This window comes from Hemitrygon akajei, chromosome 7 (assembly GCF_048418815.1).
Source record: "Hemitrygon akajei chromosome 7, sHemAka1.3, whole genome shotgun sequence".
In the NCBI taxonomy this organism is placed as follows: domain Eukaryota; kingdom Metazoa; phylum Chordata; class Chondrichthyes; order Myliobatiformes; family Dasyatidae; genus Hemitrygon; species Hemitrygon akajei.
Genome location: NC_133130.1, coordinates 137,245,211 through 137,270,636, shown reverse-complemented (window position 1 = coordinate 137,270,636; position 25,426 = coordinate 137,245,211). Strand labels below are relative to the sequence as shown.

The 25,426-nt window shown below is 44.9% G+C and overlaps 1 protein-coding gene across 1 annotated transcript in view; it reads right to left on the bottom strand.

Moving 5' to 3' along the window:
* cacna1ba (calcium channel, voltage-dependent, N type, alpha 1B subunit, a) overlaps nt 1-25,426 on the bottom strand; it is an 846,233-nt gene that overhangs the window by 75,391 nt on the left and 745,416 nt on the right. Inside the window, exons 33-34 of the mRNA XM_073052070.1 lie at nt 19,341-19,406; nt 11,737-11,828 (exon numbers count right to left, since the gene is read on the bottom strand). Coding sequence (XP_072908171.1) covers nt 11,737-11,828; nt 19,341-19,406 — 158 coding nt within the window. The remainder of the gene's footprint in view (nt 1-11,736; nt 11,829-19,340; nt 19,407-25,426) is intronic.

Here is a 25,426-nt window from a genome sequence, read left to right as displayed (position 1 = left end):
AAAAGTGGCAGGTGAAACTGGGAGAGGGGGAGGGGATGAAGTAAACAGCTCAGAAGTTGATTGGTGAAAGAGATAAAAGGCTGGATAAAGGGGAATCTGCTAGGAGAGGACAGAAGACCATGGAAGAAAGGGAAGGGGGAGGTGCACCAGTGGGAAGTGATGGGCAGGTAAGGAGATAAGATGAGGGAGGGAAATGGGGAATAACTAGAAGTTGAGAAATCAATGTTCATACCATCAGCTTGGAGGCTACCAGATGGAATATAAGGTGTTGCTCCTCCAAACTGAGTGTGGCCTCATCGTGGCAATAGAGGAGAGCATGGACACCCACGTCGGAATTGGAATGGGTGGCCACTGGGAAGTCCTGCTCTTTGAGGCAGACGGAGTGCAGGTGCTTGACAAAGCGGTCTCCCAATCTATGTCGGCTCTCACCGAAACACAGGAGGTCACACCAGGAGCACCGGATACAGTCGATGGCCCCAATAGACCTGCAGGTGAAGCATCGCCTCACCTGCAAGGATTGTTTGAGACCCAGAATGGTAGTGAAGACGGAGGTGCAGGGACAGGTGTAGCACTTGTTCCACTAGCTAGAATAAGTGCCAGGAGGGCAGACATGCACAAAATGGAAAATTTGTGGGTGTGGGCAGCATTGATAGTAGAGGAAGGCAAGCCCCTTTCTTTGAAGAAAGGAGGACATCTCATTAGTTCTGGAATGAAAAGCCTCATCCTGAGAGCAGATGCAGCAGAGACTGAGGAATTGAGAGAAGGTGATGGCATTTTTACAACTGACAGGGTGGGAAGAGGTGTAGTCCAGATAGCTGTGACAGTCAGTGGGTTTATAAGAGATATCAGTAGATGGGTAGTCTCCAGAGATGGAGATTAGAGAGATCAAGAAAGGGAAAGAGGTGTCGGAAATGGACCAAGTAAATTTGAGAGCAGGGTGGCAGTTGGAGGCAAAGTTGATGGAATTGATGAGCCAGCATGGGTTCAGGAAGCAAGCACCAATGTAGTCATAGATGGAGAGTAGGAAGAGTTGGGGAGCAATGCTAGTGCAAGCTTGGAACATTGATGGTTTCACGTATCCAACTAAAAGCCAGGTATAGCTGAGGTCCATGCAAGTGCCCAAGGCTACATCTTTGGCTTGAAGGAAATGGGAGCAGCCAAAGGAGAAATTGCTGAGGATGAGGACTAACTCCACCAGACGGAGGAGAGTGGTGGTGGAGGGGAACTAGTTGGGTCTGTTGTCCAGAAGGAAGCAGAGAGCTTTAAGGCAGTCCTGATGGGGGATGGAAGTGTATAGGGACTGGGCATCCATAGTGAGAATGAGGTGATTGGGGCCAGAGAACTTAAAGTCATTGAAATGTTCAAGGTTGTGTGAAGCGCCACAGATGTAGGTAGGAAGGGACTGAACTGCGGGGTGGGGGGGGGGGGATAAAACAGGGCCAATATATGCAGTTATAAGTTCAGTAGGGCAGGAACAAGCAGAAACAATAGGTCTACCTGGCTAGTCAGGTTTGTGGATCCTGGGTATGAGGTATAAATGGGAGGTGTGGGTTGAGGGAATTATGAGGTTGGTGGCGGTGGATGAGAAGTCTCCAGAGTTGATAAGGTCGATGTTGGGACAGGAGACAATGGGCTGGTGTTCCTCAGTGGGGTCCGGTACAAGGGGTAAGAGGAGGTATCTGAGAGCTGCTGCCTGGCCTTATCAAGGTAGAGATCAGTCCACCAGATAACTACAGCATCCCCCTTATCTGCAGATTAGATGGTGAGGTTCGGATTGGTGCAGAGAGAGTGGAGAGCAGTGCGTTCAGAAGGAGTGTGGTTGAAACCGAAGAGAGCAGTGATGTTGATATGGTTGATGTCTCGTTAGCAGTTAGTGATGAAAAGATCTAGAGCGGAGTTTCTAGGAAGAGGGTTGAAGATAGGAGAAGGGGTGATCGGCGCAGGGTGGAGAACCCCTGCCAAAGAAGTAGGCTCGGAGATGGAGGCGACAGAAGAGGAGCTCAGCGTCACGGCGGGCATGGAATTCACTGAGGTGTTCCCGCAGAGGGACAAAGGTGAGGCCCTTACTGAGGACAGAACATTCTGCCTCAGAGAGTGGAAGGTCAGAGGGAATTGTGAAGACCTGGCAAAGATGAGAGCTTGGATCAGAGGGTGGAAGAGGGTTGGTAGTATCTGAGGAGAAAGGCTTGGGGTGTTCTGAGAAAGTGGAGTGAGAGGAACATGGAGGTTCTGAGGATCCAAGAGTGATGGTGGGACCTGAGAGGCACCGGACTGCAGAGTGACCCGGGAGACTGGAGTTCCAGTGGTAGCACATAAAGTCTCAGCCTGGAGGTGCCATCGGTCAGTGTCCAGGCTGGAGTTTGAGTTAGAAGTTGTGCAATTAGCAGTTTGAAGGTGTCCATGGTCACTGGAACCAGAATTGATGGTAGTGGGATCTGGGTTCCGAATCCACTTGGGATCATTGGAACCTGTGTTGGCAACATTAGTGTCACTGGTCCAGAAATGCCCAGAGCCGTTGGGGCTGGGGATGGATACAGAGAGATTCATAATCTGGGGGCGTTGAATGGAATCAAGGTCTGAGTGGGAGGTAGCAGGGGTCACAGTCTGGGGGCATTCAGGGCCAGCGGAGTTGGAGATGGCAGGTTCTGCAGTTTGCGATCTTCCAATCCTTGCTGGACATGAGGAAGGCAAAGAACTGACGGTTGAAGGTGTGGATCCAGCAGAGGATAAAGTACAGGAGAGGTCCATGGCAGGTGGAGGAGAAAGAGACCCAGAGATATGGCAGCAGCTTGGACAGGGCCACCAGTCAGCTCCTCATGGCGGAAAGGGTGGCTCACAGAATGCAGAGCGAGAAGCAGCAGGAGAATGTGAGAACCTGGGGTCCTCGGTGGGTCCGAACCAAGAAGCCTGAAAACAGATCTCGAAGCCATGTGGCACAAGGTGGCAGTGAAGACAAGCTCCCAGGATGGGTAGGTGGCTGTGGTAGAAGGTCTAGGTGAGCACATGGTCGAAGAGTCAGAGGACAGCAGAGATTACAGAGGGGGAGCAGTGAGAGAAGGTTCCACTGAACTCCCGTCCACATTGTCCACACCATGTCCCGATCAGGTTCACTATCAGTCTAATATGGTGTGAAGTTAGTTTTGTTTTGGTGACAGCAGTTTAGTGCAGATATAAAATCACGATAAATAAATAGTCAAAGCAAAAGGAATAAGGATGCAGGGTACATGGGCTCTTGGGACATCCAAAAATCTGCTGATGGTGGAGAATAAGCTGTTCCTGAATCACTGTGTGTGGGTCTTCTAGCTCCTGTATCCCCTCACTGACAGTAGTACTGAGAAGAGGGCATGTCCTGGACATTGAGGGTCCTTCATGATGGATGCCATCTTCTCGAGGCACTTGCCACTTGAGGTCGTCCTCAGTAGCTGGGGGGCTGTACCCATGATGGAGCTGGCTGTGTCTGCAACCCACAGCAGCCTCTTGCAAACCTATGCATTGGAGTCTCCTTACCGGGCGGTTTTGCAACCAGTCAGAACATGCTCGTTCTGTCTACCGGTCTTATTATTTCTCCTCGGAACAGTCTCCACCTGGACAACTACTCAGAGCCCACTTTCCCACCATCTCAGTTGAAACTGCCCGGCAAGGATGCTGATCCCATTCTGGTTTAGGTGCAACCTATCCTGCTTTACAGGTCCCATCCTCCCCAGAAAATATCCCAATGATCCAGGAAATTAAAGTGCATCCCCTGCACCATCACCTCAGTCATATATTTGTCTGACCCATCCATCCTACACACACTAGTTCCTAGTAAAAGTAACAATCCAGAGATTACCACCTTTGAGTTCCTGTTGCTCTGTACCCACTCTCCCGTCCTATGACAGGTCATCAGTCCCTCAACAATAATCATGGAAGGAAGCTGGCCAAAAACATTTTGATAAAGTATTAAGCATAGTTTACATTGTGCTTTTCCACCACATCTCCACCCCCCATCATCTTTCCCCCATGCCAGCCCAAACTGCCAGAAATCCCTGCAAAGATCATCAGCTAAAGACCCTCTACCATTCAGTAAAACATCTCAGCGATCAAGTGCCTTCATTTTCTCTGTCATGGGAGTTTTCAGCCACCATCTCAATAGTGATGTACGTTCCACCTCAGGCCCATGTCAAACAGGCTTTAGATGAACTGAGCAATGTAATCAATAGATATGAAACAGTGCACTCTGAGGCCTTCCCCATCGTTTTGGTGGATTGTAAACAGGGCAGCTTGAAGAAGTCCCTGACTAACTATCACCAACATATCATTTGTGGAACCAGAGGAGCCAGCACACTTGACCACTGTTATGCTAACATCCAGAACACTTGCTGTGCCAACCAATGCCCACACATTGGAAAGTCTGATCACCTGGCTGTACTTCTACAGGCAGAAACAGAAGGCCGAAGCACCAACAAAGAGGACCAAGAAAGTATGGATAAGAAAGATGGAAGAACATTTACAGGACTGCTTTGAATCAGTCGACTAGACTGTATTCAGAAATTCATCTTTGAGTCTGAATGAGTACGCCACGGCTGTCACTGACTTTATTAAAAACTGTGTGGATGAGTGTGTGCCTACAGAACATACCATACGTTCCCGAATCAAAAGCTGTGGATGAACCAGGAGATCCTCAAGGCTAGATCTGTGGTATTCAAGTCTGGTGATGCATGTCTATACGTGTACGACTTACAGAGGGGTATCTCAAGAGTAAAAGCACAATTCTGACTGAGGTTAGAGGTGCAATTAATTCACGTCAACACTGGCAGGGTTTGGAGGCCATCACTTCCTACAAAGCAAAATCTAACATTATGAATGGCAGTGAAGCTTCACTCCCACCTTTGAAAGGGAGAATAAACTACAGTTATGAAGATACCTGCAGCATTTGGAGACCCTGTGATATCTGCCTTGTAGGCTGATGTCAGAACATCTTACAAGAGGGTGAACACTAGCAAGGCAACAAGCCCCAATGGAGTACCTGGTAGGGCTCTGAAAATCTGCGCCAACCAACGGGTGCGGGTGTTCAAAGACATTTTCAACCTCTCATTGGGAATTCCCACCAGCTTCAAAAGGGCAGCAATTATACCAGTATCCAAGAGCAGCAGGGTGAGCTGCCTTAATGACTACCATCCAGTAAGCACTCACATCTACTGTGATGAAATACCTTGAGAGGCTGGTCATGGATAAAGTCAACTCCTGCTTCAGCAAGGACCAGGACCCATTGCAATTTGCCCATCATCACCATAGGCCTACAGCAGGTGCAATCTCATTGGTTCTTCGTGTGGCTTTGGATCCCTGGACAATACTAATACGTATGTCAGGCTGGTGTTTATTGACTACAGCTCAGCATTGAACACACTCATTCCTACAGTTCTGATCAAAAAGCTCTAAAGCCGGGGCCTCTGTACCTCCCTCTGCAAATGGATCCTTGACCTCCTCACTGGAAGACCATAGTCTGTGCAGATTGGAACTAACACGTCCACCTTGCTGATAACACTGGTGCACCTCAAGGATGTGTGTGCTTAGCCCACTGCTCTACTCTCTATACACCTGCGACTGCGTGGCTAGGCATAACTCAAACACCATCTATAAATTTATTGATGACACAACTACCGGTATTGTTGGCAGAAATTTCAGATGGTGACGAGAAGGTGTACAGGAGCGAGATAGACCAGCTGGTTGAGTGGTGTTGCAGCAACAACCTTGCACTCAACATCAGTAATACCAAAGAATTGATTGTGGGTTTCAGAAGGGGTAAGTTGAGGGAACACACACCAGTCCTCCTCGAGGGATCAGAAGTGGAATGGGTGAGCAATTTCAAGTTTCTGGGTGGCAGCATCTCTGAGAATCAATCTGGAACATAACATATCCATACAGTTACAAAGAGGCACGGCAGCAGCTATACTTCATTAGGAGTTTGAGATTTGGTATACCACCCAAGGCATCATAAATTTCTACAAATGTACCATGGAGAGCATTCTAACTGGCTGCATCACCGTCTGGTATGGTGGGCGGGGGGCTACCGCACAAAATCGAAATAAGCAGCAGTAAGTTGTAAACTCAATCAGCTTCATCATGGGCATTAGCGTCCCCCAGCCTCCAGGGCATCCTCAAGGAGCAATGCCTCAAAAAGACTGCATTCATTATTAAGGAACCCCATCACCTAGGACGTCCTCTTCTCATTGCTACCAACAGGGAAAAATCTGAAGGCACACACTCAGCAATTCACGAATAGCTTCTTCCCCTCTGCCATCAGATTTCTGAATGGACATTGAACCCATGAACACGACCTTACCACATTTTTTCTCTATTTGCACAACTTATTTAATTGAACTTTTTAATTATATATACAGTATACTCTTACTGTAATGTAAAATTTTAATATTATGTATTTGTAATGTACTGTTGCCTTATAACAACAAATTTCATGTCATATACATTTATATTAAACATGATTCTGCCAAGAGTTTCTGATTCAGTACTGCTATTGGTTTATTATTGTCACATGTACAGAGATACAGTGAAAAGCTTGCCTTGCACACTGTTCATACAGATCTGATCATTACACAGTGCATTGAGATAGAATAAGGAATGGAATAACTTTAGAAATGTGTGTGGGCTGAATGTTTAGCTATTCTGAATATGTTAAAGATCTGGCAGATTCTTTTTTAACAGAATAAAATGAGCCTAAGTAATATGCTTTGGAGAAATGAATGTTCCATTCCTTCCTTTGCACCTTCCACCATATCTGGCATGCAGTCTCGTCACAACCTCTTCCCTTTCTGCTGCCTCATGAATATTCTACTGATTCTATCTCACACTGTGATCAGTCTGACACGTTGAGCCAATATCATTTTTCTTTGCTGCTTCACTGAATCTACAGCATGAACTGAGAAATGCAACTTCGTTGAAAAAAATGTACCGGTGGTCACCTTCCTGTCTGACCAACATCCACCTATTTGGCCTCATGACAAGCAGTATATCTGATTCTTCATGAGTCACAACTCGAGTTTAAAGATGCTGAATCTCCTGAAGACAAACTAAAATCACGTCACTTTCCTCTCTAGTTTGAATGTCAATAATCTTTGTGCTTTGGGCTATCTAACTATGTTAATTGTCATGGAGTTCTTGCTTTCATTGAACTGTCACAGAGCCATGCTGAATGGAAACAGGCCCTTTGCACAAGAGGACCAGAATTTAAAAGCGAGGACGAACTGTTGAGATTTTATTGTGCATTGTTCAGACCACATTTGGAATGCTGAGAGCAATTTGAGGTTCCATATGTAAGGTAAGATGTGCTGGCACTGGAGGTTCCAACGGAGGTTCACAACCATGATCTCAAGAGTGAAAATACTAATGTACAAGAAGAGTTTGAGGTCTCTTGGCCTATACTCACTGCAATTCAGAAAGTTGAGGCTGCATCTAATTGAAACCTACCAAATACTGAAGGCCTGGACTGAGTGAACACGAGGAGGATGTTTCCATTAGTGGCAGTGTCTACCATCTGAGGGCACAGCCTCAGAATAAAGAGAAATCCCTCTGGAGCTGAGATGAGGCAGAATTTCTTCAGCCAGAGAGTGGTGAATCTGTGAAATTTGTTGCCATACAGGGCTGTGGAGGCTAAGTCACTGACTTAGGCTGAGATTGATAGGTTTTTGATTGATAAAAGTGTGAAGGGTTACAGGGAGAAGATGAGAAAATGGAGTTAAAGAAAATCAGCCATTTTTGAATTATGGAGCAGGCTCAATGGGGGCTCAGGTGGGGGGTTATAAGGGTGGCAGGGTTTGAGGGTCGGCACAACATTGTGGGCCGAAGGGCCTGTAATGTGCTGTACTATTCTATGTTCTATGTTCAATGGGTTCAATATCTTATAGTTCTCTGATGCAGGAAAAGAAATCAAACTTATACACAACTTCTATTTCAGGAAACAACCTTCTGTACCTTCTTCAGTACAACCATAGACTTCCTATATACTGATGTGACCAGAATCCCACACATTTGTAAGATTCTTTGTCCTTTATACTCCAATAAGTATACGATGTAAACAGTATATTTCCCATTTTTCAGGAGATCTGCATCCACAACATATCCTTCCCTTGAGCTGTTTCCTCAAAATGGCTGACCCACACCTCACAGTTTTCTCCCCTCACTCGTGCTCATAGAACCTTTAAAACAACGATTGTTTTTTCCCCTGCTGGCACTTATTAAAGTAATTGAAAATGTTGTTAACTCCCAAGAGATCCATCACTGTGAATGTTCAGGCCCAGTTGACAATCCTGAGCTGAATTTCCATTTTGAGTTTTCAAATGAATTTCCTACTGCTGATCTTGTGTGCACCTGGAACTGTGCTCCAGAACATTCCAGAGAATTAACTGTGGCATTTTTGACAGGTTGTCATGGCGCTATTTTAAATAATTCATTTAATTGTCTCTCATCAGACCTGTCTAAATGCCTCTGAAGTCATCCCTCTGTGCAACAATTTTACTAACCACTGAAGCTGAAAATCAGAAATAAATTTAATGCTGCAAATACCCAGCAGTGGGGCAGCATCTATTGAGAGTAAGACAGAATCATGTTTCAGGTCAAAGACCTTTTATGTTTTCGGATGAAAGATCATAGACATAAATTATCACCTACTTCTCTGTCTGCAAGTACTGTCTGACTAGTTGAATTGTCTCACTATTTTCTGCTTTCTTTCCTGCACAATAATCGCTGGATTCTCTTATTATTTCTGGCTGTTTAAGCTTGGGATTTCCGAGACTCTGTCCTCTCCACATTCTCTCTGAATTACAAGAACCTGGACATTACGTATCCTAACTTCAGCACTACTTAAAATGAAAATTTAAAACAGCAACTTTTGGTTGATGGTGCTAAACACCTTGCGGGCACATCAGCCATTGTCTGCCGTTCATCTGCGCAGTCCATTTAAGGATTTTCTCCCCAGTTCTTTCATTCACTGAATGTAAACACTACTGGCATTTACAGTCCATTTCCAATTGCCTCAGAGCTGAGAAGGCAATTGCAGAGTCAATCACATTGGTTGACCTGTCATCTCAGAGGACTGACCCAGTAAGAATGGCAAAATTAAGGATATTAATTGGGGTTTAATCATGGTTACATCCCTGAGAAAAGATTTATTTGATTACTTGAAGTCATCTCAAGTTACATCTCTTGGTTCCTTTGACTTGGGTTCACTTGTTCAGGTCAGTGGTTCTGAAATCCAACCGTTATATCATCTCTTCACTGGCATGCCCTTCCATCTCAACGTCTTCAAAGACTTCAATGGGTCAATTTAATTGTGTACCTTTGAGATCTTCATCATTTTTGCATAACTCTTCATTTTCACTCATTTGCCATTTGACATGATTGACTTCTTTGACTGCAAATCTACCAAGGTGCTCTCTCTTTCTCTCTCTCTCCATCTCCTCCTTTCCACACCCACTCCATTGAAATCAAGACTCCGCCTTATCTTCAACTACATCATTTTCTCAATCACAAGATCAAAACTGTGAAACCCCTGAAGAAGATGGCCGAGTTTGTCATCGAAACGTCGGTTATGATCGCTACCTGTACCCAGCTGGAAGCCCGAGAAGAGTTTATTCGTCCAGTGTATTGTTTCCCTCATCACCTTTCCTCTGACACTCTACAGAGGAGTGCGGTGGCACAGCCAACAGAGCTTCTGCCTCACAGCTCTAGTATCCCAGATTCAATCCTGACCTCGGGTGCTGCCTATGCTTTCCCTGTGAGCCCATCGGTTTTCTTCTGGTACTCTGGTCTCAAGGACATGAGGCAGGCGAATCGAATTGCTTCTGCTGTTCCCCTGAGAAATGACGGGGGATCTAATCAGAATGTATTGGAGGGTTGGCTAATGTTGTCCCACTTTTCAAGAAAGGAGGGAGAGAGAAAACAGGGAATTATAGACCGGTTAGCCTGACGTCAATGGTGGGAAAGATGCTGGAGTCAATTATAAAAGAGGAAATTACAACACATTTGGATAGCAGTAGAAGGATCAGTCCAAGTCAGCATGGATTTACGAAGGAAAAATCATGCTTGACTAATCTTCTGGAGTTTTTTGAGGATGTAACTATGAAAATGGACAAGGGAGAGCCAGTGGATGTAGTGTACCTGGACTTCCAGAAAGCTTTTGATAATGTCCCACATAGGAGATTAGTGGGCAAAATTAGGGCACATGGTATTGGGGGCAGAGTACTGACATGGATTGAAAATTGGCTGGCTGACAGGAAACAAAGAGTAGTGATTAACGGGTCTATTTCGGAATGGCAGGCTGTAACCAGTGGGGTACCGCCAGGTTCGGTGCTGGGACCGCAGCTGTTTTCAATATACATTAATGATTTAGATGAAGGGATTAAAAGTAACATTAGCAAATTTGCCAATGACACAAAGCTGTGTGGCAGTGTGAAATGTCAGGAGGATGTTATGAGAATGCAGGGTGAATTGGACAGGCTAGGTGAGTGGGCAAATGTATGGCAGATGCAGTTTAATGTGGATAAGTGTGAGGTTATCCACTTTGGTGGCAAGAACAGGAAGGCAGATTACTATCTAAATTGAGTCAAGTTAGGAAAAGGGGAAGTACAACAAGATCTAGGTGTTCTTGTACATCAGTCAATGAAAGCAAGCATGCAGGTACAGCAGGCAGTGAAGAAAGCTAATGGCATGCTGGCTTTTATAACAAGAGGAATTGAGTATAGGAGTAAAGAGGTCCTTCTGCAGCTGTACAGGGCCCTGGTGAGACCCCACCTGGAGTATTGTGTGCAGTTTTGGTCTCCAAATTTGAGGAAGGACATTCTTGCTATTGAGGGAGTGCAGCATAGGTTCACAAGGTTAATTCCCAGAATGGCGGGACTGTCATATGTTGAAAGATTGGAGCGACTGGGCTTGTATGCACTGGAATTTAGAAGGATGAGAGGGGATCTGATTGAAACATATAAGATTATTAAGGGATTGGACACGCTGGAGGCAGGAAGCATGTTCCCGCTGATGGGTGAGTCCAGAACTAGAGGCCACAGTTTAAGAATAAGGGGTAGGCCATTTAGAACAGAGATGCGGAAAAACTTTTTCACCCAGAGAGTGGTGAATATGTGGAATGCTCTGCTCCAGAAGGCAGTGAAGGCCAAGTCTCTGGATGCTTTCAAGAGAGAGTTAGATAGAGCTCTTATAGATAGTGGGGTCAAGGGATATGGGGAGAGGGCAGGAACGGGGTACTGATTGTGTATGATCAGCCATGATCACAGTGAATGGCGGTGCTGGCTAGAAGGGCCGAATGGCCTACTCCTGCACCTACTGTCTATTGTATGGATAACAAAATGGGATTGATGTGGGATTGGTGTAAATACATGGTTGCTGGTCAGTGCAGTCTTACTGGGCCAAACTGTACCAGTCCATTGTTCAATGTCCATCTCATTTTGTCTTGTCAACTCTGCTGTTCTTCATTCTTGATCCTTTACCTGGGATTCTCATCAAAAAATTGACAGGAATTCTCTGTAATAATTGATATTTCCTCATTGACAATGATGACTATTTTCAGATGCTGAAATCTATGACAAAGAATGACCTTATATTCAGGACATTTCTTGTGTTTTGGAACAATTTGACCTGCTCCTGAGTTGCACTCTTTGGTATTCATGGTAACCGTCCTGTTTTCTGAGAATCATTTCACAAAACAACACATTATGCTTTCTATTATTTTACCTGAATAAAAGCATTACAGCTTGTAGGAAGGTCCTAAAGTTGTTATGACGATTAATTGCACCATCATCATCCAGCGCAATGTTCCCAAATACCTTAAAAGGCAAAACAAATACTTTCAGGTAGTAGCAGTTTTCATTCAATTAAATACATTTATATTGTAACACAGACAAAATGCTGGAAGAACTTGGAAAGTTCCTTCAGAATCCTTCCTCCACTTGTCCCCTCACAGTTTCTTACTTCATTCACTCCCCACCTTCCCCCTCACCCTGTCTCCTCTATCACCTGCTGGTTAGTTTGTATTCCTCCCCTCCCCCTACCTTTTTATTTGGGCTTCTACCCACTTCCCTTCCAGTCTCGGCCCAAAACGTCAACTGTTATCTTCACTCCACAGTTGCCGACTGACTTGCTGAGTTCCTCCAGCACTTTTGTGTGTGTGTTGCTCAAGATTTCCAGCATCTGCAGAATCTCCTGTATTTACATTTATATAGTGCTTCCTTTATCCAAAAAGAGACTTTGCACAAACAGAGATTTACTAAAATGGAGTCATGGTTAGGACAAACAATAAACTGTACCTGACTGGACATCAAGATCTCCAAACAGCAATGAGATAATGCCAGATAATTTATGCTTGTGATGTCAGTCAAGGGGCAACTATTGTCCATGTCATTGGGCTTTAACCCCTGCAGTGCTTTAATGCAGTGCTTGGAATCAGAATCAGGTTTAATCTCTGTGGTATTGTCGTGAAATTTGTTGTTTTGTGGCAGCAGTACATTACAACACATAACAATAAAAACTATAAATTACAATAACTATATATTTAAAAATCAATTAAATAAGTAGTTGAAAAAGAGAGGGAACAATTAATGAAGTAGTGTTCATGGGTTCATTGTCCATTCAGAAATCCGATGGTGGAGGAGAAGAATCTGCTCCTGAACCATTAAGAGTGCGTCTTCAGGCTCTTGCATCTTTTCCTTGATGGCAGCAAAGAGGAGAGGGCATGTCCTGGATGATGGCAGTCCTTCACGATGCATGCCACATTTTTGAGGCATTGTCTTTGGAAGATGTCCTGGAATCTGGGGAGGCCATGATGAAGCTAGCAGAGTTTGCAACTTGCTGCAGCTTTTTCAGTCCTGTGCAGTAGCCCCTCTATACCAGATGGTGATACTCCCAGTAAGAATGCTCTCCATGGTATAACTGTAGAAATTTACGAGTGTCTTTGGTGATATACCAATTCTCCTCAAAATCCAAATGAAATATAGCCACTGTCGTAACTTCTTTGTAATTGCTTCATTACGTTGGGCTCAGGATAGATCCTCAGAGATGTTGACACTCAGGAATTTGCAACTTCTCACCCTTTCCACTTCTGATCCCTCAATGAGGACTGAAGTGTGTTCCCTCGATTTCCCCTTCCTGAAGTCTACATTTAGTTTCTTGGTCTTACTGACACTGAGTGCAAGGTTGTTGCTGTGACACCACTCAACCAGCAGATCTATCTCGCTCCTGTACGCCACCTCATCACCAATGAAATTCTGCCAACAATAGCTGAGTCGTCGTCAAACTTAAAGATGACGTTTGAGCCGTACCTACGCAATTGTGGGTGTAGAGAGAGTTGACCAATGGGCTAAGCATGCATCTTTAAGGTGATTCGGAGCTGATTGTCAGTGACGAGGAAATGTTATTTCCGATCCACACGGACAGTGCTCTTCTGGTGAGGAAGTCAAGAATCCATATGCAGAGGGAGATATAGAGGCCCAGGTTTTGGAACTTGTTGATTAATGCCGATGGTATGATTGTGTTGAACACTGAGCTGTGATCGATAAATAGCAGCCCGACATAGGATTTGCTTTTGCCCGAGTGATCCAATCTAGGCGGAGAGCCAGTGAGATTGCATCCACTGTAGACCCATTGTGCCAAAAGGCAAATTGCAGCGGGTCCAGGGCCTCGCTCAGGCAGGAGTTGATTCTAACCATAACCAACCTCTCGAAGCACTTCATCACAGTAGATGTGAGTGCAACTGGTCAATAGTCATTGAGGCCCTGCCAGTCCTTCTTAGGTACTGGCATGATGGTCGCCTTTTTGAAGCAGGTGGAAGTCTAATAATGGTCAAAGCATCAGTATAGATTTTAATGCTCAACCTTCTGGAGCGGAGCTCCAGCATAGAGATATGTGAGTGCCACACTGATACCTTTTATATTAATTTAAGTTTAGTTCTCAATAACATAAGTAATTGTCCAGTCACTCCTTGATGTACACACAGTTTGTTAAGAATCCATGCTAGATTTTCTAACATTTTAATGGATTTTAGAACAAATTGGAAATAATTTTGAATCATGAACTCAAACTGACTAATTTCAATGTACTGTCTAAATTAAAATAAAATCTTTAGATCCAGGGTAATTAATATGCAGACTGTTAAAAATAAACAAGTACCTCATCAATATATATGTAGAATGTAATATAAAGCACAATATAAGTAAATATAAAAAATAATAACAACATAAATCTAACAATTCACAGTGCAAATTCTTGCTTTTTGGTTTCGGGGATAATGGAGAGCTCTCTGCCGCTGCCTCACTGCTCTCCTTCAGAATTCAGGGGTTCCTCTGGCTTTCTTCCAAAAAGCTATGCTGGTAGGTTAATTGTCTGTTGTAATTAACAGAGGAATTACAGTAGAGTTGTTGGACAGGGGTGAGAGAGCTGTAGGGGTGCAGGTGCAAAGCAGATTGCATGGCTGGCTCGCTGCTGGCATGGCCCCAAAGGGCCCAATGGCATCCTTATGTGCGAATACTAGAACAGGATTTGGAAGCATTTTGATTATGGTCGATAAAGTGATGAATCATTTCAAGGTAGCAGTAGGCCCAAATTAAACTGAACTAAGGGAATTCAACCACACTGGTCCAGAACCAGGGAATCTTCCTACAGGGGAAGTGTTACAGAAAGAGTGAAACTTCTATTTTCATTGTGACTGTGTTTACAATGAATACACTCTTGAGCTAGTGTTGCCATTATAATGCCAAGCCTTCCTGATGAAACTATTTCTGAATTTCTTTCTACATTCTGTGCAGAGGAGGCACTTCAAAATTACAAAAAAGTGCTGCACAGGAAAGTACCCTCACAGTCCTTATCCGTGCCAATGGTGGTGCCTATCTCACCAATCTCATTTGCCCGCATTTCCTATCCTAGTACCTGCCTAAAATGGCATTTAAATGTCGTAATTAGAACTACATTTACTAGCTCCTCTGTCCATACAACAGCCTTCTGCATGCTGCTGTCTGTAAGGAGTTTGTACGTTCTCCCAGTGACCACGTGGATTTTCTCTGGTTGTTCCGGTTTCCTCCCACAGTCCAAAGACACACTGGTTGGTAGGTTAATTGGTTACTGTAAATTGGCCCGTAATTAGGCTAGGGTTAGATTGAGGGTTGCTGGACAGTGTGGCTCAAAGAGTCGGAAAGGCCTATTCCGTGCTTTAACTCAATAAATAAATACCCTTCAGATCTCCTTAAAATTTCTCCCTTGTCACCTTAAACCTGTACCTTCCAGTTCTGAACTATCCTGCCTGAGAAAAAAGACTAACCATGTGTCCTATCTACTCCTATCATAATGCTCTAAACCTCTCTGAACTCACCCTCAGCCTCCTACCTTCCAGCGAGAGAAGAAAAAACAATCCGATCTCTCCTCATCATTACAGCACTCCATTCAAGGTAACGTTCTGGTGAATCTCTCTATTGCGTCCTTCCTGTAGTGTGACAACCAGAACCGTACACAGTACTCCAAGTGTGGTCTAGGTAATATTTCGTAAAGCTGCAACGTGATGAACAAACTTCTATACTCAATGCCTCAGCCTATGAAGGAAGGCACCCCAATCCATCTAGCTCAAAGGCCCTCTGTGCTCCAATACTCCTAGGGTGTCTGTCATTTACTCCATATGTTCTAACAGAATATAACCTCCCAAAGTGCATTGCCTCCCAGTTCATTCGTTATGTGCCCCGTTGTGTGAAGTGGGCGATCATGGTCATTCCATGACCACGATGGTTCTTGGCAAATTTACTGCAGAAGTAGCTAGCCATTGCTTTCTTCTGGCCAGTGTTTTTAAAAGGTGGGTGATGCCAGCCATGATCAATTCTCTTCAGAGATCGTCTGCCTGGCATCAGCGGTCGCATAACTAGTGAGATGCACCAGCTGCTCGTACGCCCATCCACCACCTTGTCCCATGGCTTCACGTAACCCTGACTGGGTGGCTATACCTTGCCTGAGGGTGACTTGCAGACCAGCAGTCCTCACAGTGCTCTGGATCAAATACCACTTTGCACAGCTCCACCTAACTTTCTGGTTGAATTATGCCCTGCTATATTTTTAGACAAACTTCAACTGTTCTTTACCTATTGTGTAGTCATCTGCAAACCTACTAAACAGGGCACATATATACATCTCATCTTTACATATTACAAACAACAAAGGTCCCAGATTAATTCCTGCAGTGCACTTGTTACAGACCTCCAGTCAGAGAAACACCCTGCCCTCCACAACCTGCCTCCAAGCCAATTTCAGATCTCGAATCCTTTGCGTCTTAATCTTCTAGATTAGCCAACCATGCAGGACCTTGTCAAAACCCACATAAACCATATCTATCACTGCCTTTATCAGCTTTCTTAGTAAACCCCTCAAAAACTCATTTCTGTTAAAATCTATGTTTCCTGAAAGATCCTGGCCAAAATTCATTCCTCAATCAAATCTACTGACACAGATTAGCTGGCTACTTCTCTCATATGGGGTCATCCTGTGCAGAAACTATATGTTATATCAAATGCCTCTGAATGGCAACAACAACTAAGCCTTAACAATAATTATTTTGTTTTTGAGTTAATGAACATCCTGAAGATGTAAATGCAAATGATGTTGATTTGTTTTTTGGTTTATTTTATTTAAATCTTGAATCTCCATATTAAAATAGTGTTTCCTGTCAGATATACTAGGCTGAACATTGGTTTATGAGATTCAAAGGCATAATTAATTAAATTCTTAATTATATAACTGCCATGATCTCATGTTTCTGACCAAATGGATTGCAATAAATCACCAATGAATTGTAGGTTGAACTCTTTGAATCAGTCTCCAATATTAAGCCTCTCCTTTTCTTCTGACAGTGATATTTGATCGCTATCACCAATTTTCCATCATATGACCAGCAGTTCAAGGGTGTGGCAAAGAACAGCATGGCTGAGAACGGAGCATTTAATCAGTTCTGTGTAAAGGGAACACGTCAGGTCATGCACTTACTTCTGTGAATAGGATTCATACTTATCAGCTTTTCACAGACAGTGAACACCATAAATTGTACTGACAGTGGCACAACACTGAATTTACAAAGCAAATTAAAATAAATACCCTCTAGGTTTATTATATTAGTTTATTATATTAAAAAAATTATCTTTCAGCATTATATTATATACACAGTATATTTTGTGTGTGTGTGGTGAGTGAGAGATGGCATACTTAAATATGTTGCTTATATAAATTAGTGATTTGTCACAAATTGGAAAATATTTTTGTACTATTTATTTATTTAGAGTTACAGCGCAGTAACGGGCCCTTCCAGCCCAACGAGCCCACAAAACACAATTCCACCCACATGACCAATTAACCTATCAACCCATATGTCCTTGGAATAGGACTGGAAACCGGAGCACTCAAAAGAAACCCATGCAGTTACGGCGAGGATTTTCAAACTCCTTACAGACAGTGTTGAAATTGAACCCCGGCTGCTGGTGCTGGAATAGAATTATGCTATTATTATGTAGAGCTGAAATTACTTAATACAGGGGATTTCATTTATTTGGGACACATTGGGACCAGAACATTCTGGCCCAATTAAGTGTCTGCCCCAATTAGCCAAAGTTACATAGAAATTAAAAAAGACAAACTACTGATTAATAAATTATGTATTTAAATGAAATACAGAACAAATTACTTTGAATATAGTAATTAGAGCATTACCAATACTACTGCAGTACTATACAAGTGTGTATTGATTCCTAATAGTCATCGATGGAAGAATTTGTCCAGTGTATGCTGTCACAGTCTTTTGATTGACTGGAAATTGGGACGGAGCTGATATGTTATTTGTTAAGTAGGGGTGCCGTGCGCAATCCTAATCTAATGAAAAATGGATGTGGGAGCACGGAGCACAGTGGAACATTTGGAAATCTCCAGGAAGGCCTTCTTGGTTGCTGCTGCTGTGAGGTCCGGGTCTCTGCTGAGAAGAACAGGCCCCCAGTCCTCGGAGTCGCGTTGCCGTTGGTGTCTTAATACGCTTGGCAGAGGATGGTGCTCGGAGAAGCTGTGCTGGAGGGGATGGTCGGAGGCTCGGAGATTTGATGGATTCGGAGTCCGCTGCGGTCAGGTCGCTTTCAGTATGTGCTGTGTCTGCGAGGCTGGGTTCAACGGATCTTTCACTGTGTGCTGCGTCTGTGAGGCTGAGTCAGGCGGCGCCGTGGAAGTTCATAGCGGGGGTACTCCCTTCTGCCGCCTGCGTGAGATGACGAGTCTACCGGGACCCTGAGGACTTGTGGAAACTGTGTGGTGGTTTCTTTCGAATTTATAGTCTCTTAACATCTTTGGACTATTTTTACCGTGCCCACGGTCTTTTATTTAAATCAAATTATGGTATTTTTTACACTGTTTTAACGATATGTTGTAACTATGTGGTTTTGTGCAGGTCTTGTAGCTTTAGTTTTTGGTCTTGTTTTGTCTGGTGGGTTTGGAGCTCCTTTCTGGGGAACGCGCTAAAGACGTTATTAATACACAGCAGCCTCTCCAGACTCTGGATTGGGGATTGCCAAACGTTATGTGGATTTTCTGGTGTAGTCTATTTTGTCATGTGTTTTTGTGATATCATTCTGGAGGAACGTTGTCTCATTTTTTAAACTGCATTGCATTTGTGGTTTTTAAATGACAATAAACAATCTGAAATTAACAAAATCGGTACAGACACCTAGTACAAATAATGGTCTGCCTTCATACAATGCTTTCAACCATTGCATCTTCCAATTCTGCATTTTCAAAATGATTGTCAACACCTTCAACGTTTTCATAGTTCCTAACTTGTTGAAATGGTGAAATCTTTTCATTTTCACTCATGACCTTTTCTGGCCTGAATGCTTGAAACCTTGGTGAGCAAGTTGGTTCTGAATTGTCTTACTGCTTATTTCTTGCCATCTATCAGTGACAAAAATCACTGTTTTTTGAACACAAACTCATGCAACTGGCCCAATTTAAAACTGTTAGTTTTAAGTACAGGCGTAGTGTCTAATTTAACTGATACTAGTTAGAAACTGTTTGGCAACTGTATCTTATCCCAACTAAGCAGCATTGTGTCCCAAATAAATGAAGGGAATACTGGCTATTTTCTTGATTAGTTTTTGTTCTTTGAGAGTTGTCCCAAATAAGCAACCGCCCCAATTAACTGGAATCCACTGTATTGTACCAGCAGACTTACATACAATATGCCAGTCGGTGAAATTAATATTGTGTCAGAGTTTTGCAGATATTACAGCAAATATCTGGCTTCACTTTGCTATGAGCCAAAGCAGAGTAAGTGCACTGACCTGCATTCCGATAATAGCATAGATGAAAAACAGCATTGCAATCAGGAGACACACATATGGTAATGCCTGCAAAGAAACACAAAATCGGCCCCTGTGAAAAGTAGCGTCACGGTAAACATATGGGTCTTTACATTATGATGAAGAACTTGGTTGTCAACCAGAAAGTAAGTGAGATTGACCTTTAGCGACTCAGATTTGAAATAATCTCATTAAGACAGGCACAATTCTGAGACAATTTGACAAGGGTGAATGTTGAGAGACTGTTTTCTTAGGAGAGTCGAGAACAGAGACATCTCAGAATGAACCGTTTAGGTTTGAGACAAGGGGAAATTTCTTGAGTTTGGAGCTGTGGGTACTCAGTCATTATGTATGTTCAAGGGTGAAATCAAGGGTGGATGTTCGGAGGCTAATATGTGCTTTGGACAGGAAACTGGAAAGGAGCTATGATCTTATTGAACTGTAAAACAGGCTCAGGAAGACATTTGGCCAATCTCCTATTACTTATTCTTGGAAAAAAACAATGTTAGGAACCAATTCTGTATATTTATGTTAAGGCCAACTTCAAGAAGATGAAACTATAGAGCACTAGTGAGTTCTCCATTAACGCCAAGTTTAAATTTATTGCCAGCTCATGAACAGATTTTCCTGTTGCATTGTATTCACAAGAAACCAGGAGCAGAAGTAAGTCACCAGGCTGACCAGACAGTCTGAATGTGACTCCAGTCTGACCACTCAGTGTGAATGTGTCTCCAGACTGACCAGTCAGTGTGATAGTGACTCCAGACTGACCAGTCAGTGTGAATGTGTCTCCAGACTGACCATTCAGTGTGATAGTGTTTCCAGACTGACCAGTCAGTGTGAACATGTCTCCAGACTGACCAGTCAGTGTGAATGTGTCTCCAGACTGACCAGTCAGTGTGAATGTGTCTCCAGACTGACCAGTCAGTGTGATAGTGACTCCAGACTGACCAGTCAGTGTGAATGTGTCTCCAGACTGACCAGTCAGTGTGAACGTGTCTCCAGACTGACCAGTCAGTGTGATAGTGACTCCAGACTGACCAGTCAGTGTGAATGTGTCTCCAGACTGACCAATCAGTGTGAACGTGACTCCAGACTGACCAGTCAGTGTGAATGTGTCTCCAGACTGACCAGTCAGTGTGAATGTGTCTCCAGACTGACCAGTCAGTGTGAACGTGTCTCCAGACTGACCATTTAGTGTGAAAGTGTCTCCAGACTGACCAGTCAGTGTGATAGTGACTCCAGACTGACCAGTCAGTGTGATAGTGTCTCCAGACTGACCATTCAGTGTGATAGTGTCTCCAGACTGACCATTCAGTGTGATAGTGACTCCAGACTGACCATTCAGTGTGAAAGTGTCTCCAGACTGACCAGTCAGTGTGATAGTGACTCCAGACTGACCAGTCAGTGTGAATGTGTCTCCAGACTGACCAGTCAGTGTGAATGTGTCTCCAGACTGACCAGTCAGTGTGAACGTGTCTCCAGACTGACCAGTCAGTGTGATAGTGACTCCAGACTGACCAGTCAGTGTGAATGTGTCTCCAGACTGACCAGTCAGTGTGAATGTGACTCCAGACTGACCAGTCAGTGTGATAGTGACTCCAGACTGACCAGTCAGTGTGAACATGTCTCCAGACTGACCAGTCAGTGTGATAGTGACTCCAGACTGACCAGTCAGTGTGATAGTGACTCCAGACTGACCATTCAGTGTGCTAGTGACTCCAGACTGACCAGTCAATGAGAATGTGTCTCCAGACTGACCATTCAGTGTGATAGTGACTCCAGACTGACCAGTCAGTGTGAACGTGTCTCCAGACTGACCAGTCAGTGTGAACGTGACTCCAGACTGACCAGTCAGTGTGAATGTGTCTCCAGACTGACCAGTCAGTGTGATAGTGACTCCAGACTGACCAGTCAGTGTGAATGTGACTCCAGACTGACCAGTCAGTGTGAACGTGTCTCCAGACTGAACAGTCAGTGTGATAGTGACTCCAGACTGACCAGTCAGTGTGAACGTGTCTCCAGACTGACCAGTCAGTGTGATAGTGACTCCAGACTGACCAGTCAGTGTGAATGTCTCCAGACTGACCAGTCAGTGTGAATGTGTCTCCAGACTGACCAGTCAGTGTGATAGTGACACCAGACAGACCGGTCAGTGTGAATGTGTCTCCAGACTGACCAGTCAGTGTGAATGTGTCTCCAGACTGACCATTCAGTGTAAACGTGTCTCCAGACTGACCAGTCAGTGTGATCTTGACTCCAGACTGACCAGTCAGTGTGATCTTGACTCCAGACTGACCAGTCAGTGTGAACGTGACTCCAGACTGACCAGTCAGTGTGATAGTGACTCCAGACTGACCAGTCAGTGTGATAGTGACTCCAGACTGACAGTCAGAGTGTTAGTGTCTCCAGACTGACCAGTCAGTGTGATAGTGACTCCAGACTGACCATTCAGTGTGAACGTGACTCCAGACTGACCAGTCAGTGTGATAGAGACTCCAGACTGACCATTCAGTGTGAACGTGTCTCCAGACTGACCAGTCAGTGTGATAGTGACTCCAGACTGACCAGTCAGTGTGATAGTGACTCCAGACTGACCAGTCAGTGTGAACGTGTCTCCAGACTGACCAGTCAATGTGATAGTGACTCCAGACTGACCAGTCAGTGTGATAGTGACTCCAGACTGACCAGTCAGTGTGATAGTGACTCCAGACTGACCATTCAGTGTGAATGTGTCTCCAGACTGACCAGTCAGTGTGATAGTGACTCCAGACTGACCATTCAGTGTGATAGTGTCTCCAGACTGACCATTCAGTGTGATAGTGACTCCAGACTGACCAGTCAGTGTGATAGTGACTCCAGACTGACCAGACAATGTGAACGTGTCTCCAGACTGACCATTCAGTGTGAACGTGTCTCCAGACTGACCAGTCAATGTGATAGTGACTCCAGACTGACCATTCAGTGTGATAGTGACTCCAGACTGACCAGTCAATGTGAACGTGTCTCCAGACTGACCATTCAGTGTGATAGTGACTCCAGACTGACCAGTCAGTGTGATAGTGACTCCAGACTGACCATTCAGTGTGAACATGTCTCCAGACTGACCAGTCAGTGTGATAGTGACTCCAGACTGACAAGTCAGTGTGATAGTGTCTCCAGACTGACCATTCAGTGTGATAGTGACTCCAGACTGACCAGTCAGTGTGATAGTGACTCCAGACTGACCATTCAGTGTGATAGTGACTCCAGACTGACCAGTCAGTGTGATAGTGTCTCCAGACTGACCAGTCAGTGTGATAGTGTCTCCAGACTGACCAGTCAGTGTGATAGTGACTCCAGACTGACCATTCAGTGTGAACGTGTCTCCAGACTGACCAGTCAGTGCGATAGTGACTCCAGACTGACCAGTCAGTGTGAATGCGTCTCCAGACTGACCAGTCAGTGTGATAGTGACTCCAGACTGACCAGTCAGTGTGAATGTGTCTCCAGACTGACCAGTCAGTGTGATAGTGACTCCAGACTGACCATCAGTGTGAACGTGTCTCCAGACTGACCAATCAGTGTGATAGTGACTCCAGACTGACCAGTAAGTGTGAATGTGTCTCCAGACTGACCAGTCAGTGTGAATGTGTCTCCAGACTGACCAGTCAGTGTGATAGTGACTCCAGACTGACCAGTCAGTGTGAATGTGTCTCCAGACTGACCAGTCAGTGTGAATGTGTCTCCAGACTGACCATTCACTGTGAACGTGTCTCCAGACTGACCAGTCAGTGTGATAGTGACTCCAGACTGACCAGTCAGTGTGAATGTGTCTCCAGACTGACCAGTCAGTGTGAATGTGTCTCCAGACTGACCAGTCAGTGTGATAGTGACTCCAGACTGACCAGTCAGTGTGAATGTGTCTCCAGACTGACCAGTCAGTGTGAATGTGTCTCCAGACTGACCATTCAGTGTGAACGTGTCTCCTGACTGACCAGTCAGTGATAGTGACTCCAGACTGACCAGTCAGTGTGATAGTGTCTCCAGATTGATCATTCAGTGTGATAGTGACTCCAGACTGACCATTCAGTGTGAACGTGTCTCCAGACTGATCAGTCAGTGTGATAGTGACTCCAGACTGACCAGTCAGTGTGAACGTGTCTCCAGACCGACCATTCAGTTTGTACGTGACTCCAGACCGACCAGTCAGTGTGATAGTGACTCCAGACTGACAAGTCAGTGTGAACGTGACTCCAGACTGACCAGTCAGTGTGAACGTGTCTCTAGACTGACCAGTCAGTGTGAACGTGACTCCAGACTGACCAGTCAGTGTGAACGTGTCTCCAGACTGACCATTCAGTGTGAACGTCACTCCAGACTGACCATTCAGTGTGATAGTGACTCCAGACAGACCAGTCAGTGTGTTAGTGTCTCCAGACTGACCAGTCAGTGTGATAGTGACTCCAGACTGACCATTCAGTGTGAACGTGACTCCAGACTGACCAGTCAGTGTGATAGTGACTCCAGACTGACCACTCAGTGTGAACGTGCCTCCAGACTGACCATTCAGTGTGAACGTGTCTCCAGACTGACCAGTCAGTGTGATAGTGATTCCAGACTGACCAGTCAGTGTGATAGTGACTCCAGACTGACCAGTCAGTGTGAACGTGTCTCCAGACTGACCAGTCAGTGTGAACGTGTCTCCAGACTGACCAGTCAGTGTGATAGTGACTCCAGACTGACCATTCAGTGTGATAGTGACGCCAGACTGACCATTCAGTGTGATAGTGACTCCAGACTGACCATTCAGTGTGATAGTGACTCCAGACTGACCAGTCAGTGTGATAGTGACTCCAGACTGACCATTCAGTGTGATAGTGACTCCAGACTGACCATTCAGTGTGATACAGACTGACCAGTCAGTGTGAACGTGACTCCAGACTGACCAGTCAGTGTGATAGTGACTCCAGACTGACCAGTCAATGTGAACGTGTCTCCAGACTGACCATTCAGTGTGAACATGTCTCCAGACTGACCAGTCAGTGTGATAATGTCTCCAGACTGACCAGTCAATGTGAACATGTCTCCAGACTGACCAGTCAGTGTGAACGTGTCTCCAGACTGACCATTTAGTGTGAACGTGTCTCCAGACTGACCAGTCAATGTGATAGTGACTCCAGACTGACCAGTCAATGTGATAGTGACTCCAGACTGACCAGTCAGTGTGATAGTGACTCCAGACTGACCAGTCAGTGTGAACGTGTCTCCAGACTGACCATTCAGTGTGATAGTGACTCCAGACTGACCAGTCAGTGTGATAGTGACTCCAGACTGACCATTCAGTGTGATAGTGACTCCAGACTGACCAGTCAGTGTGAACGTGACTCCAGACTGACCAGTCAGTGTGAACGTGTCTCCAGACTGACCAGTCAGTGTGATAGTGACTCCAGACTGACCAGTCAGTGTGATAGTGACTCCAGACTGACCAGTCAGTGTGAACGTGTCTCCAGACTGACCAGTCAGTGTGATAGTGACTCCAGACTGACCAGTCAGTGTGATAGTGACTCCAGACTGACCAGTCAGTGTGAACGTGACTCCAGACTGACCAGTCAGTGTGATAGTGACTCCAGACTGACCAGTCAGTGTGAACGTGACTCCAGACTGACCATTCAGTGTGAACGTGTCTCCAGACTGACCATTCAGTGTGATAGTGACTCCAGACTGACCAGGCAGTGTGAACGTGTCTCCAGACTGACCAGTCAGTGTGAACGTGTCTCCAGACTGACCATTCAGTTTGAACGTGTCTCCAGACTGACCAGTCAATGTGAACGTGTCTCCAGACTGAGCAGTCAGTGTGAACGTGACTCCAGACTGACCAGTCAATGTGATAGTGACTCCAGACTGACCAGTCAGTGTGATAGTGACTCCAGACTGACCAGTCAGTGTGAACGTGTCTCCAGACTGACCATTCAGTGTGATAGTGACTCCAGACTGACCAGTCAGTGTGATAGTGACTCCAGACTGACCATTCAGTGTGATAGTGACTCCAGACTGACCAGTCAGTGTGAACGTGACTCCAGACTGAC